The sequence below is a fragment of the Lathyrus oleraceus genome, chromosome 5 (assembly GCF_024323335.1).
Source record: "Lathyrus oleraceus cultivar Zhongwan6 chromosome 5, CAAS_Psat_ZW6_1.0, whole genome shotgun sequence".
NCBI lineage: Eukaryota > Viridiplantae > Streptophyta > Magnoliopsida > Fabales > Fabaceae > Lathyrus > Lathyrus oleraceus.
In genome coordinates this window covers 86691966-86707125 of record NC_066583.1, presented here as the reverse complement: position 1 = coordinate 86707125, position 15160 = coordinate 86691966, and the positions used below count along the sequence as shown (strand labels likewise).

General features: G+C 32.4%; 1 protein-coding gene across 1 annotated transcript; it reads left to right on the top strand.

The window, feature by feature from the left end:
* Positions 1–5385: 5385 nt before the first annotated feature.
* On the top strand, positions 5386–9266 carry LOC127087728 (probable glycosyltransferase At5g25310). Its single transcript, XM_051028659.1, has 4 exons — positions 5386–5783; positions 5955–6142; positions 8003–8354; positions 8448–9266. The coding sequence occupies exons 1-4, from the start codon at positions 5559–5561 to the stop codon at positions 9111–9113; spliced, it is 1431 nt and encodes a 476-aa protein (XP_050884616.1). The 5' UTR covers positions 5386–5558; the 3' UTR covers positions 9114–9266.
* The last annotated feature ends 5894 nt before the right edge of the window (positions 9267–15160 follow it).

Genomic DNA, 15160 nt, shown 5'->3' with positions numbered 1-15160 from the left:
TCATAAGCAAGTAAAGTAAAAACACAAGACACACAAGCAGTTATCCTGGTTCCTCTCACAATCTAAGAGTAGTCCAGTCCCTTGAACTTCCAAGGGATTTCCATTATAACCAAATCTGATTACAAATGCTCAAGCATACAAGCAAGAGACTTCTTTTTCTTATACACATAAGTATAGGACTTCCTTGCTCAAACATACAAGTATGAGACTTCGTTGCTCAAGCCCACAAGCTCAAGACTTTCTTGCTTTAGCACACAATCTAAAGACTTCCTTTGCTCAAGCCCACAAGCTCAAGACTTCAAATACTCAAGCACACAAGAAAAACACTTTTGATTCTATAACAAACAGTAAAGAGATTTGAATAACAACTACACTTGATATACAATCAGAAGTGTAGACAAAATATAACTTAAAAAGACTCCAAGACTTGAGAACTTCTAAAATATACACAATGTTAAGAAGATCTAAATCTAATAAATTTGACATAGTAGCTTCTCTTTGAATATAATGTTCAGAGTCTTGTGATGTGGTGTATTGCAATGTGGTGATCTTGATATGCACTAACTTTTGAGACTTATGCATTTCCATCAAAAATCCTGAAACAACTTTGTTAACTTTTGGAATATTAATTCTTTTGTGACTCAGAGGAAGTAATCTGTCTTATAAATGAAAGAATGACAGAATTTGATACATGCATATAAAATAAACGAGACTGATATGAAATAAAGGAGAAATAAAAAATGGAATTAAGTAGAAGGGGCGCCACACTCTTTCTAATCCAAGAGAGAATGATAAGCCTATGGATGAGGATCACCACAAGAAAAGGATTTCTTGATAAGATCAATTTTGATCCAATCCAGAACCTAAGAGCAAATACTCTCACTTACACAATGTGTAAACTTGCCAAAATTCATTGATCCAAAAAGAAGATACATGCCTCCTTTATATAGGAATGGCTTAAGATGATGAAATAAGTAAAAATTAACTCCTAAGAAAACAAAAGGGTTTCAGGCACTAATTATCATGATAGTGGGTTGAGTTATTACAAAGAAAGTGCAAAATAAAGAAGAGATAGTGGGGTTCTTGAAAGGGCAGAATAATGGCAATTCTTTATTTACCACTTCTCTTGCAATTTTCGTCCATTATAGTGTGGTTATTGGTATTTCCTTTATTTTTATTTATTTATGCATTATTGGGCCTTTTATCACATGCTTGAATGATAAGAATAAACTTGGGCTCTTTTTCTTCAATCTGGCCCATGCATTCTATTGACTTGATCATGAAGTGAACTAAAGCATCATTGACTCTTCTTGCACGTGCCCTTGTCATAGGACCTCCTAAGCTTTGCATTGTATCATTTATGTCTTGGATTACGTCATCATCAGATCTTCTTCTTCAAGTCTGCAATTGCGTTATATAGAGAGGGAGAAAAGAGACGTTGAAGATTTTCACCAAAAGGTTGATTAACATTTGTACTTGATTAGACACATGAAGCAAACACCTTTCTACAAGAGGAATGATCCGTTGAAGCTCAGATAACCAGAGGGGAATATTTCCTTAAGTCTTCACTTGATCAAAAAGGTTTCGAGTCTGTCAGAGGTGCCTTGGTAGAAGAGCTTCTGCTTCAGAAGTTGACTTTCCTTCAAACTTCACTCTTTAGAAGCTGATCACATCAGGGTCCTTTTCTTGACTTCTGAAGCTTCCGATCGGGATCACTGGAGGCTGACTTTCTTCAGAGTTGACTTCTTTAGAGTTTAGATCTCCATCAGAGATAGAGTATTCAGAAGTGATATTCAGAGTCAGAGTCTGATCTTCAGATTCATATTCCTCAAATATTTCTTCATATATTCTTAATGATATAATCCTAGATACCAGAACAAATGTTAGAATATCCAATTATTTTGTAAATACGTTGCCATCATTAAAACTTAAGGTATATGATATCAACCAATTTTGTTTCATCATATAAAAGTCTAATCCAATAGTAGTAATTTAATTACCACTTCTAATTTTAGTTTTAATTAGGTGTAAAATTTTATTTTTGCCTAAATCTAACCAAATAATTATCAACGGATGTTTTACTTTATATTTTTTATATTAAAAAATTCTTCAATTTAACTTTCAAATCTCCTTTTAAAAATCTATCGTGGAAACATATTTTCAATCTTATCCGAGTTTTAATTGATTTTTGGCCTATGTTTCAAAAATCATGAGCATGTTTTTTTTTGTGTGTGAGAAGGCTTGTGAAGCAGATGAATTTGACCTAAGTTTTAAATGTAGCGTGTTAATAAAGTAAATGAATTTAAAAGATGGTGCATTGAAAGATAATTTTGCTAAAGATATAAAAGAATTTAAAAGTTGTCAAATGTATACTTTAAGTTCTAGAAAGCTTGAATCTATTTGTGGTTAGGAGTAGAACTTAAAATTTAAATATTCGACCATTTATTTTTTGAAAGAATATTTATTTACATTCGTGCCAGTTACTTCTTGAGTTAGTTTCAACTGATCATACGATATAAATCGACACCGAAAAAATTGGTTTTCTTCATTTGATATTCCATTAAATTTAAATTTGTTGATTGATATTTTGTAAAATGTGATTTTTTTTTTAAATAACCATGTTTTTCAAAAATAATACGAAAATAACCAACTTTTTAAAAAAATTTCCAAAATAACCATGTTTCCCCAAAAATATAAGAGGAGGCGCCAGATGCATTGGCGCACATGCATTGGGCCTTATGAAGAGGCGCCAATGCTTGTGGCGCCTGCATGGCCCTCCAAAGGGAGGCGCCAATACAGCTGGCGCCTGCATGGCATGTGTGAGAAGGCGCCAATACAGCTGGCGCCTGCATGGCATGTGTGAGAAGGCGCCAATCCAGCTGGCGCCTGCATGGCATGTGTGTTTTGAAAATAAAATTTATTTTTGCAACAAACAAGAATCAAACACACAACCTTTAGATCAATAGTGAAAGACATTACCATTGCACTACAGATCCTTCACGTTAATTTGTTTCATCATATATTTAATGAGTATTGTTCAATTGTATTTTTTAAATTGTATTAAAATAAACACAAAATAATTTATTAATAAAACACAAACTATATATATATATATATATAAAACTATATAAAACTATATAAAACTATATATATATTTATAAAACTATATATATATATATATATATATAAAACTATATATAAAACTATATAAAACTATATATAAAACTATATATAATATATATATTATATATATTATATATATATATATATAACTATATATAACTATATATATATATATATATATATATATATATAAAACTATATATAATATATATATTAAATATTTAAGTATTATTTATATAACTTAACATGTATTAATATATTATATTATTTATAAAAAGTAATATAATATTTAAAAATATATTATATTTAAAATAATATAATTTTTCAATTGTATTTTTCAATTATATTTAAAAATATTATGAAGTTTTTATATTAATTTTTACACAAAAATTCAAATAAAACTTCATAATATTTATTATAAATACAATTGAAATATTAATACATGTTAATATATAATAAAAACAAAATATATATGATGAAACAATTGAACAATGGCTCATTAAATATAAAATAATATATTAATATATATATTTTTAAAAATTAAAGAATAGAGATAAAATTAATAAAATGAAAAAAGAACAATATATTTTTTATATTAATACAAAATAATTGTTGCCTGCAGGCGCCAAAATATGTTACTCCTATTTTATAATGTATTCAAAATACATTATTAATATATAATGTAGTTTGTGTTTTATTAATAAAATTATTTTGTGTTTTATTTTAATACAATTTAAAAAATACAATTGAACAATGGCTCATTAAATATATAATGAAACAAATTAACATGAAGGGTCTGTGGTGCAGTGGTAATGTCTTTTAACTATTGATTCAAAGGTTCTGTGTTCGATTCTTGTTTGCTGCAGAAATAAATTTTATTTTCAAAACACACATGCCATGCAGGCGCCAGCTGTATTGGCGCCTTCTCACACATGCCATGCAGGCGCCAGCTGTATTGGCGCCTCCCTTTGGAGGGCCATGCAGGCGCCACAAGCATTGGCGCCTCATCATGAGGCCCAATGCATGTGCGCCAATGCATCTGGCGCCTCCTCTTATATTTTTGGGGAAACATGGTTATTTTGGAAATTTTTTTGAAAAGTTGGTTATTTTCGTATTATTTTTGAAAAACATGGTTATTTAAAAAAAAAAATCGTAAAATGTTGCTCAAAATGAAAATGGTAATGGAAAGATATATTATCTCTACTACCGTACCTAATAAAGTATGTTGATTCATACCATTGTAACTTACAAAGCCCTCTTCTTTGTTGACTTAACTATTTTTGTCAAATCTTTTTATTTTCTTCAAGGTTAAGGGATTTCTCTTGACCCACAATCCTCATTTTTAAAAATATTTTTTAAAAAATCAATAGCATAGTCACATCAGAATACAGATTTTGGAATGACTCCTCCTATTCATAATTCAATTGATCAGGGTCGGCCCATCAGAATAGATATTTTTTACACCTAAGTTTTAACAACAGGTGTAAATATATAATTTGTTTATAAAATCTTTTTTACACCTATTTTTTAAAAAGAGATGTAAATCATAATTTTTTTAAAATCTATACATTATTAATAGATTTTTTTTAAAATTCAATATAAATTAATATTTTTAAATCTATTTTTAAAATTATAACAGGACATCCAGATTAATTGGGTTAATAGATTATTCATGATGTAGATAACGAGAATATAAAATAGGAGGTTATTATAGCGTAATCTTAATTTATTGATCCATAGTTTTGTTCTCACTTCGTCATCAAAAAATCAAAATAATTATATATCATAATAACGAAATTAAAAATAATTAAAAAATACTCTTAAATATATATATATATATATATATATATATATAATATATATATATATATATATATTTTGACAATATAAAATATCTTTACATTATTATTTAATCAGAAATGTGTATTCTTTTAAATCATATTTTTAATTTTATAATATGATATAATATGACTGAATATTATAATTATATTGTATAATCATATAAAATTAGTTTCCAATGCTTTAATCTCTATATTCAATTAATATAGCTTTGTTTTATAGCTCATGCCTATGCAAAACTTCCCTATTTTCGGCGGGAAGTGAAGTTAACTAATTTTCCGTTTTAAACTAAACACATATCCTTGGTCACGTGACTCGTGTATCCTCTCGAGGCTAAAACAGTCATTTTAATCAAACTTCACAAGGTCAAAATCGTCATTTAGCTCATACCAGTTCAAATATTATCACTGCCCTCCCCACACACCATGATATTGATCGCTAACGAAAAAAAGGCTGAAAGAGAAAGAAATGATAACATCTACAACACTTCCATCACCATAGCGTAGCTCATATCTTCCATTTATCATCACTTTATTGCTCTGAACCAAAAACACTCCGAAAAATTCAGAAGTTAGAAAGCGAAATCGAAGAAGAAAATGGAGATTCATCATAGACGATTGTTTTCTCCGATTTTGATATTGCTCTTACTAGCATCGTTCGTCGTGATTTTTATCACGCTTCCTTCGAATTTGATGAGATTCATCGTCGACTTGAAGCCGCCATTCTCCATTTCACTTCAAAACTTACGAACAAAAGTTTCCGGTGAAGACGATTTCCTCCTCGCCGTTGAGCACGCCGGTCACTCAAACAGCACTGTAACGGTAATTTCAATGCTAACTAAGTTCAATCATTTCAATTTCAGTTTCAATTTCGATTATGGATCGATCAGTAACTTGTTTCTAGATACTTTAATTGTTGATTATGTACGTGTGAGAATTGATTAATGTTTTGATGGATTGTGGAATGATGTTTAAGAGTGTGTATGTTGACAGAGGGAGGTGAGAAAAGTGATCAAGAGTGAAGAAGAGAAACGAGAAGAAGAGCTCGCTCGAGCGAGAGATTCAATGCGGAAAGCTGCATTAGAAGATCGTAGAAGAAATCTGACTCGGTCGTCAACATCACGCAACGACGAATACGTTACAGCTGAAGCTGTTTATCACAACCCGCGCTTATTTTATCAGTATATCCTCTCTTCCTTCTCATCTTCCTTAATTTCTTCTTAATAAAATAAAGTTCAAAATAACAATCAATCATTATATAATAGCTGAGCTTTTTTTTTAATGAATTTGTACTTAGCATTGCACTTTTTACAAATTTTAATACATAGGTTATAAGCTCAAGTCACATCCTGAAAACAGTCCCTGAGTTTTTCATGTTTTGGATTGAAGATCGAAGAGTAGGAGTGTTTTGTTTATATATATTATCATTGACTTAAAAGATTTTTACCAAAACAACATACAATTAAAAATTAAATTGAAATTTAGTTAATTTCAAATAAGGTGAATAATGTATTATAAAATCAAAACATTCAACGTACCATAAAATAACTGTTGTATATAATACTAGTACTTTTTTTTGTTTTAAATTTAAATGAAACAAATCAAATACTTTGACATTTTTGATAGAAAATCTAGAACTTTTTGTTTTAGTCAATATATTGAACTTTTTATTTATATCTAAAACAAGGGTATATATATTATATATATATATATATATATATATATATATATATATATATATATAATAATATATATATATATATATATATATATATATATATATATATATATATATATATATATATATATATATATAATGAAAAGAGGGCTTCTGTATACCAATAAGGTAATAATAATAATAATATTTTTTTTTATGTATTGAAAATGTAAAGTATAAAGAGTTTTTATATCATTAAAATATTTAATTTTATTATAATTATTTTAAAAATTATATTTAAAAAGGGAACAATATTTCTATCTATCACAAAAGTTTGAGTAATGTATTTTCAACTAATATCATTTAATTTTAAGATATTTAATTATTTATTAAATAGTATAATTTTTTATTATTTTTAAAATATTTTACACTAAGAAGGATTTTACCAAACTTTTTGAGTCGGATACATAAGAATAATCATTTAAAAAGAAATGTGACTTAAGCTCAATTATCAATAAGACTTTTGTGCTTTAATTCTGAAATTCAAACTTACTTATTTTCATTTTTTCTTAAAATTATATGTTCGTTGAGAAGAAAAAATAAATTTTAATTATATTATACTATTAATAAATTATTAATACTTTTTTTTGTAATACTCTTAAAAAATTGTTTATTCTTTTAATTCATTTTTGTCATTAAGAATAAATTTGGAAACTAACTCAGATTTTATATTTATCATATAAATTTTTATTATGTGTTAAAGCGGGCAAAATGATTTATATAAGAAAAATAACTAGTCATCCCTTTTTAAAACCGAACAGTAAGAATTTGGCATAATAATAATAGTAATAATATCAACATTAAAGCGTGGAAAGCTTATTCAGAGCTTTGCTTATAAGTTACAGTTTCTACAACATTTATGAATGTTTTCATTTTCTTGCAATAGACGATAGCTAAACTAGGAGTGGCTGAGTGCGCTAGTATTCATTTGCTTACAGAGTTCTACATACTCACTTTAATGATAAAAACTTGCACGGAAATAATGTTGGCACTACTTTATTGCAATCATTGGTATGGTGTTCTGTTGCCCCATATTTTATGATTTCTAACTAAAGTAAGTACTATGTTGAATTTATTGATATTAATTTGTCCACATCAAATTCCTAATCTTGGAATTAAGTTAATTAAGTTTTCGGCCGTGACAGAAACTAATATTTTTTCCATATGTTTCTTGGTCAATGTCACAGTTCAAAGTTCTTAATGACTATAGTACTAAGTTCTGACATAGGACCACACTAGTTACATCATTCTGCAGGAAAATTCCAGTTTTCTTAAGAAAAGGTTAATCTATTTCTAATGCCTGATTACGTCGTTATTATTACAGAAGCTACTTGGAGATGGAGAAGATATTCAAGGTGTATGTGTACCCAGATGGGGACCTACCAATTGTTCATGATGGCCCATGTAAGGACATATACTCCATTGAAGGAAGGTTCCTCAATGAAATTGAATACGGAGTTGGGAAATTTAGAACCAATGATCCTAATGCAGCTCATGTTTACTTTTTACCATTCAGTGTGACATGGATGGTCAAATACATCTATACACCACCCTCTTACAACCTCACTCCTTTAAAGCAGTTTGTCTCTGATTACGTGAATGTCGTATCTATGAGACACCCTTTCTGGAACAGAACTCATGGTGCTGACCACTTCATGCTTGCTTGCCATGATTGGGTAGTTTCTTCAATTCCCTTTTTTACCTCAGATTTATTTTTATTTTCTATTGTGAATTTGAAGCATCTTTTGTTTCCTTAATTTATCATGCAGGGTCCATTTGCATCAGAGGGAAATCCTTTCCTTTACAATACCTCAATCCGTGTCTTGTGCAATGCCAACACTTCTGAAGGTTTCAATCCTCTAAAAGATGTATCTTTGCCCGAAATTTACCTATACGGAGGCGAAGTATCTCCTAAACTCCTTACACCACCACCCGACTCCGCCCCACGTCGATATCTAGCCTTCTTCGCCGGTGGTTTGCACGGCCCAATTCGCCCGATTCTTCTCCAACACTGGAAAAACAAAGACAGCGATATCGCCGTGTACGAGTATCTCCCTAAAGGCATAGACTACAACTCCTTCATGCTAAACTCTAAGTACTGCCTTTGTCCTAGTGGCCATGAAGTGGCTAGCCCAAGAATTGTGGAGTCAATTTATGCAGAATGTGTACCTGTGATTCTATCTAGTTATTATGTGCTGCCCTTCAGTGATGTGCTGCGATGGGAGGGATTTTCAGTGCAGGTGGATGTTTCAGATATTCCTAGGTTGAAAGAGATTCTTAGTGCTATTCCGGAGAGCAAGTATAGGAAGCTCAAAAATGGAGTAAGGGCTGTGAGGAAACATTTTACTCTGAACCAACCTGCTAAAAGATTTGATGTTTTTCACATGATCTTACACTCAATATGGCTAAGGAGATTGAATATAAAACTTGGATAGTTAAATAATTAGTACTTAAGTATAATGTGTAGTGAATTTTTTTATTTTGGCTTCAATTAATTCGAAACGCGAACTCGAATGCTGCATAATTAAAGGTAGGAAAAGTGTCATTCTTATTTGTATTTCCTCATGCATATGCATAGTTCCTATTTATTCATTAATATGCTTCTAACACTAATTATACACGCATTACTTTTATCTTTGTAGAAAGAAAAACACATAAGATTTCTTTTGTCAAATAGTTTATTGGTTAGAATTCATCTTTTAATTTATGTATCAACATTTGATGACCCTACACACTATCAACTTAATTAAAAATTGATATTTAAACACAAATCTTTTGACATTAAACACACTGTAAACCTATTATTACACACTAAACATATTGTTTTGATTTTTTTTTTAATATTTTGCAAGAATGAAGAATGTGATTTTGGACTTTTGTTTTAATTTTAAAAATAATAGATTTACTTTATGTTTTTAAAATTACTTTTATCCAAACTTTTTTTTAATTTATTTTTTATAAATTAAAAAATTAATATTGACATCTAATAATCTGTTGCGGATCCAGAAATTTTCTATAATAAGAGTTAAAAAAAATCGATATATTTTAACTAATGAAAAATATTTCAAACTGTTTCAAAATATATAATTGTAATGGTTTTTCATATTTTAAAAACTTACATTGTCTTCTACGAGTTTTCCTATTTTAAAAATGTTCAATGATTTTTCATTGTCCGCATTATCAAATATGATACTATATATGTAACTAAACAATTATTTGACCACTCATCTCTCATACTATTGCACAAACCATTTTTCACAAAATTTATGATAGAGAAAAATCTTTCAATAATGCAATTGCCACGGATAAAATCAAAGATAACCTCACAAATAAGTAGAACATTGGATATACAATATAGTTTCTAGTTTTCACGAACATTTCACAAAGGTCATTGATTTCATTTAACTTTGAAAATTGATCATCAAAGATCTATGATAAAAGCCTCAAGCAGGCTACCAAGCACCATAAACTCTATTAGATTTTATTAGATTTAATTCATATTTAAATTATATTATTTTCTTAGCCCCTAAGTTTGTTAGAGGGTATTTTAGTATTTTATCCTATTGTAGTAACCCTAGTTTTAGCTTATAAATAGGGTGTCAATCATTGTAACTTTTAATCCTTTTTGTAGCCGTCATTCTCTTAATAGAATATTTCCATTCTTTCTTTATTCTACCTCTGCACCAACAATTGGTATCTAGAGCTCCGGTTCGGATTCATTGGGAAACACGGGAAACACGAGTGAACGTGAGGTCTTGTGTGTTTGATTTTGATTCTTAGATTCGTGTTGAATCTTGAACAAAATCTGATCAGAATTTTAATTCTGTGGGTTGGGAAACACTGTGTGAGAAATCTGAGTGTATTGTGCAAGGTAGAAAGATGAACGGAAACGGCAACATGAACACTAAACTTCCAGTATTTGACGGTAAAAACTGGAATCGTTGGATGATCCAAATGCGTGTACTGTTCGGTGCTCAAGATGTTCTAGATCTTGTCACTGATGGTTATGTTCAGGTAGCAGCAGATGCGACGGATGAACAGAAAAACGCGCAGAAGGAAGTAAGGAAGAAGGATCAGAAAGCATTGTTCTTCATTCATCAATGTGTTGATGTAAATGTGTTTGAGAAGATTGCAGATTCAACGACAGCAAAGGCTGCGTGGGACACACTGGTTAGATGTTATGGTGGTGACGCATCAGTGAAGAAGGTGAAGCTTCAGTCCTTGAGAAAGCAATATGAGAATCTCAACATGAAGAATAATGAGAAAGTTTCTGAATACATCTCCAGAGTGATTCTGATCACTAATGAGATGAAAGCGTGTGGAGAAACTCTTTCTGAAGAAACAATCATGGAGAAGGTATTGAGATCCCTTACCTCTCAATTTGATTACATTGTGGTAGCAATAGAACATTCCAAAGAGATGAGCACCATGAGAATTGAAGAGCTGCAGAGCAGTCTAGAAGCGCAAGAGTTGCGTTTGACTGAGAGAACTTCTGAAAGGGAAATAGAGCAGCAGGCTCTGAAAGCAACTTCTGATAGGAGGTATCAGAAGCAGTCAGAAGTCAGGAGAAGATCTGATGGTGGTCAGAAGTCAGAAAGCTCAACCTCTGATAGACAAAAGAATGCTCAGAAGGGAAAAGAGAAGTATGACAAGAAGAAAATCCAATGTTACTGCTGTAAGAAGTTTGGTCACTTTGCTAGAGACTGTTGGTCAAACAAGGAGAGAAAATCAGAAGAAGTAAATATAGCCAGAAGTTCTGATGACGAATCTGTGCTATTGATGGCCTCTGAATCTGATAATATGGATCTGATAGACTGGTGGTATATGGACACTGGCTGCTCAAATCATCTTACTGGAAACAAGAAATGGCTGGTTGACTTTGACTCTGAAAAGAGGACAAAGATCAGATGTGCTGATGACAAATATCTTAATGCAGAAGGTATGGGAAATGTCAGAGTGACTCTGAACAATGGGAAAACAGCATTGATTCAGAACGTGTGGTATGTACCTGGCATCAGAAGTAATCTGATGAGTGTGGGACAATTAATTGAGAAAGGTTTTTCAGTTACCATGAAGGACAATCTTCTGAAGCTGTATGACTGCAATCAGAAGTTGATTATGGAGTCAGAACAGGGAAGAAATAGAACATTCAAGGTGAATGTCAGAACTGCAGAGTCAGAATGTCTTAGTGCAACAAGTGCTGAGAAGGAGAGTGAGCTGTGGCACAGAAGATTTGGTCATTTGAATTTCAGAAGCTTAAAACATCTGAATTCAAGGAAGTTGGTACATGGAATTCCTGCAATTAAGAAGCCTGAAAAGTCATGCAAAGTTTGCATGGAAGGAAAACAACCACGATTGCCATTTGCGTCAGAAACTGCTCCAAGAGCAAAACATGCCTTGGGAGTTGTACATTCTGATGTGTGTGGTCCATTTCCAGTAGCATCGATTGGAGGGAATAAATACTTTGTGTTATTTGTTGATGAATTCACAAGAATGACATGGGTATCCCTTATTAAGTTTAAACACGAGGTGTTTGATGAATTCAAGAAGTTCAGAATGAAGGCTGAGAATCAGAGTGGTCAGAAGTTGAAGATTCTTAGAACTGACGGTGGAGGTGAGTATAACTCCAAAGAGTTCCAGAAGTTCTGTGAGGAGAATGGAATTGAGCATGAGGTTACTGCTCCTTATACCCCTCAACACAATGGTCTTGCTGAAAGAAGAAACCGCACTTTGCTTGATATGGTGAGAAGCATGCTAAATGAGAAGAAGCTTCCTCAGAAGCTCTGGGGAGAAGCTGTTGCCACTGCAACGTATGTACTCAACCGATGTCCTACAAAGAAGTTGAAGGAAATAGTTCCAATACAGAAGTGGACTGGAGATAAGCAAAGTGTTAGTCATCTGAAGGTGTTTGGTTCTGTTTGCTATAAACATGTTCCAGAAGCCAGAAGACAGAAGCTGGATGATAGAAGCAAAGTGATGATTCTGATAGGGTACCACAGTACAGGTGCATACAAGCTCTATTGTCCAGAAACCAATAAAATTGAATTCAGCAGAGATGTGATTGTGAAGGAATCAGAAGTTTGGAATTGGGATAAGTCTCAATCTGATTCTGATGTTAGAACTTCTGAAGAAAGGTCAGAGTTCAGAATTTCTGAGGTTGGAGTAAACTCTGACGTTGATTCTGACTCTGATAGTGATCCAGAATCTGATGTTCCAGACTCTGATGTTCCAGACTCTGATGTTTCAGACTCTGATGATCCAGACTCTGATGACCCAGACTCTGATGGTAATCCAGATTCTGGTGGCAATTCAGACTTTGGAAATATGCCAGAACCTTCAGATGGTCAAAGCTCTGGAGGAAGTCAACCATCTGAAGGTAGAAACTCTGAAGTTGAAGACTCTGAACAAGTTCAGAGACCACAAAGAGTCAGAAACATCCCCAGAAGATATGCAGAATTTGACATGCTGCAAGACACTGAAGTAGACTCTGAAGGAGAAGTTATTCAGTGTGCCATGTTAGTAGACTCTGAACCCATAAGTACAGAAGAGGCTCTTAAGCAGAAGCTCTGGCTGAAGGCCATGAAAGAAGAACTTGATGCTATAGAGAGGAACAAGACTTGGAAGCTGACAGAACTTCCAAAAGACAAGAAAGCCATCAGCGTCAGATGGGTTTTCAAGCAGAAGTTAAAGCCAGATGGTTCAATTGGCAAACATAAAGCAAGGTTGGTAGCCAGAGGATTTCTACAGAAACCTGGGCTGGATTACTCTGAAGTGTTTGCACCTGTAGCAAGACATGAAACTATCAGAATGGTGATTGCAATAGCTGCTAACAGGAATTGGCCTCTGATGCATTTAGATGTAAAATCTGCATTTCTGAACGGTCCATTAGAAGAAGAAGTTTACGTGTCACAACCTCCTGGATTTGTGAAAAAAAATCAGGAAGGGATGGTGTACAGATTATACAAAGCTCTATATGGATTGAAACAAGCGCCCAGAGCTTGGAATAAGAAGATTGATTCATTTTTCAAGAAGCAAGGCTTTCAGAAATGTGAGATGGAGTATGGTGTCTATGTTCAGCATACTTCTGAAGGAAATATGACTCTGGTATGTTTATATGTTGATGATATACTGCTGACTGGAAGTTCTGAACAGGAGATAGCTAAGTTCAAGAAAGTTCTGATGAATGAATTCGAAATGACTGATCTAGGCAAAATGACATACTTTCTAGGGATGGAGTTCAGATACTCTGAGAAAGGTATTATTTTGCATCAGCTCAAGTATGAATTAGAACTTCTGAAGAGATTTGAATTAGAGAATTGTAAGATTGCTGTCACACCTTCTGATACAAATCAGAAGCTGGATTCTGACTCTGATGGAAAGGATGTGGACGCTACAACCTTCAAACAGTTAGTTGGTTCTCTGAGGTATTTGTGCAATACCAGACCTGATATTTGCTATTCAGTTGGGATGGTTAGTAGGTTCATGAGTAAACCTAAGTGGTCCCATTACCAAGCTGCAGTCAGGATTCTGAGGTATATCAAGGGAACTCTGAAGTATGGAGTATTATTTCCTTCTGGAAGAAAGGATGAGTCAGAACTTCTGAGTTATTCAGATTCTGATTGGTGTGGAGACAGAGTTGACAGAAGAAGTACGTCTGGGTACTTATTCAAATTTCTGGGAGGTCCCATTTCTTGGTGTTCCAAGAAGCAACCTGTTGTGACGTTGTCAACTTGTGAAGCTGAATATATTGCAGGTGCTGTTACTGCATGCCAAGCTGTGTGGATTCTGAATCTATTGCAGGATCTGAAGATTAAAGTAAACAAACCTCTGATGCTGATGATTGACAACAAGTCTGCAATCAATCTTGCCAGAAACCCAGTGTTGCATGGGAGAAGCAAGCACATTGAGACCAAGTATCATTTTCTGAGACATCAAGTTCAGAGGGGAGTGTTAGAAGTTGTACACTGTAGCACTCAGAAGCAGTTGGCAGATGTTCTGACGAAAGCTATCAAGACTGACCAATTTCTCAGATTAAGGGATGGAATTGGCGTTACAAGTTTTGATGGAATATGAATTAAGGGATGGTATTAGATTTTATTAGATTTAATTCATATTTAAATTATATTATTTTCTTAGCCCCTAAGTTTGTTAGAGGGTATTTTAGTATTTTATCCTATTATAGTAACCCTAGTTTTAGCTTATAAATAGGGTGTCAATCATTGTAACTTTTAATCCTTTTTGTAGCCGTCATTCTCTTAATAGAATATTTCCATTCTTTCTTTATTCTACCTTTGCACCAACAAACTCCACATGAAGAAAAAAAATGGATAAAACATAGTCAAATGAATCAACTTCTCCTTAGCAAATGTAAAAATTGAATTATCCATATTTGTTATACTAATATTTTGTTTCTCATAGAATAACGATACTTCATTTAATAAAATATGTCAATCATTCTCTCTTGTACTTTGTAATCCGGCCT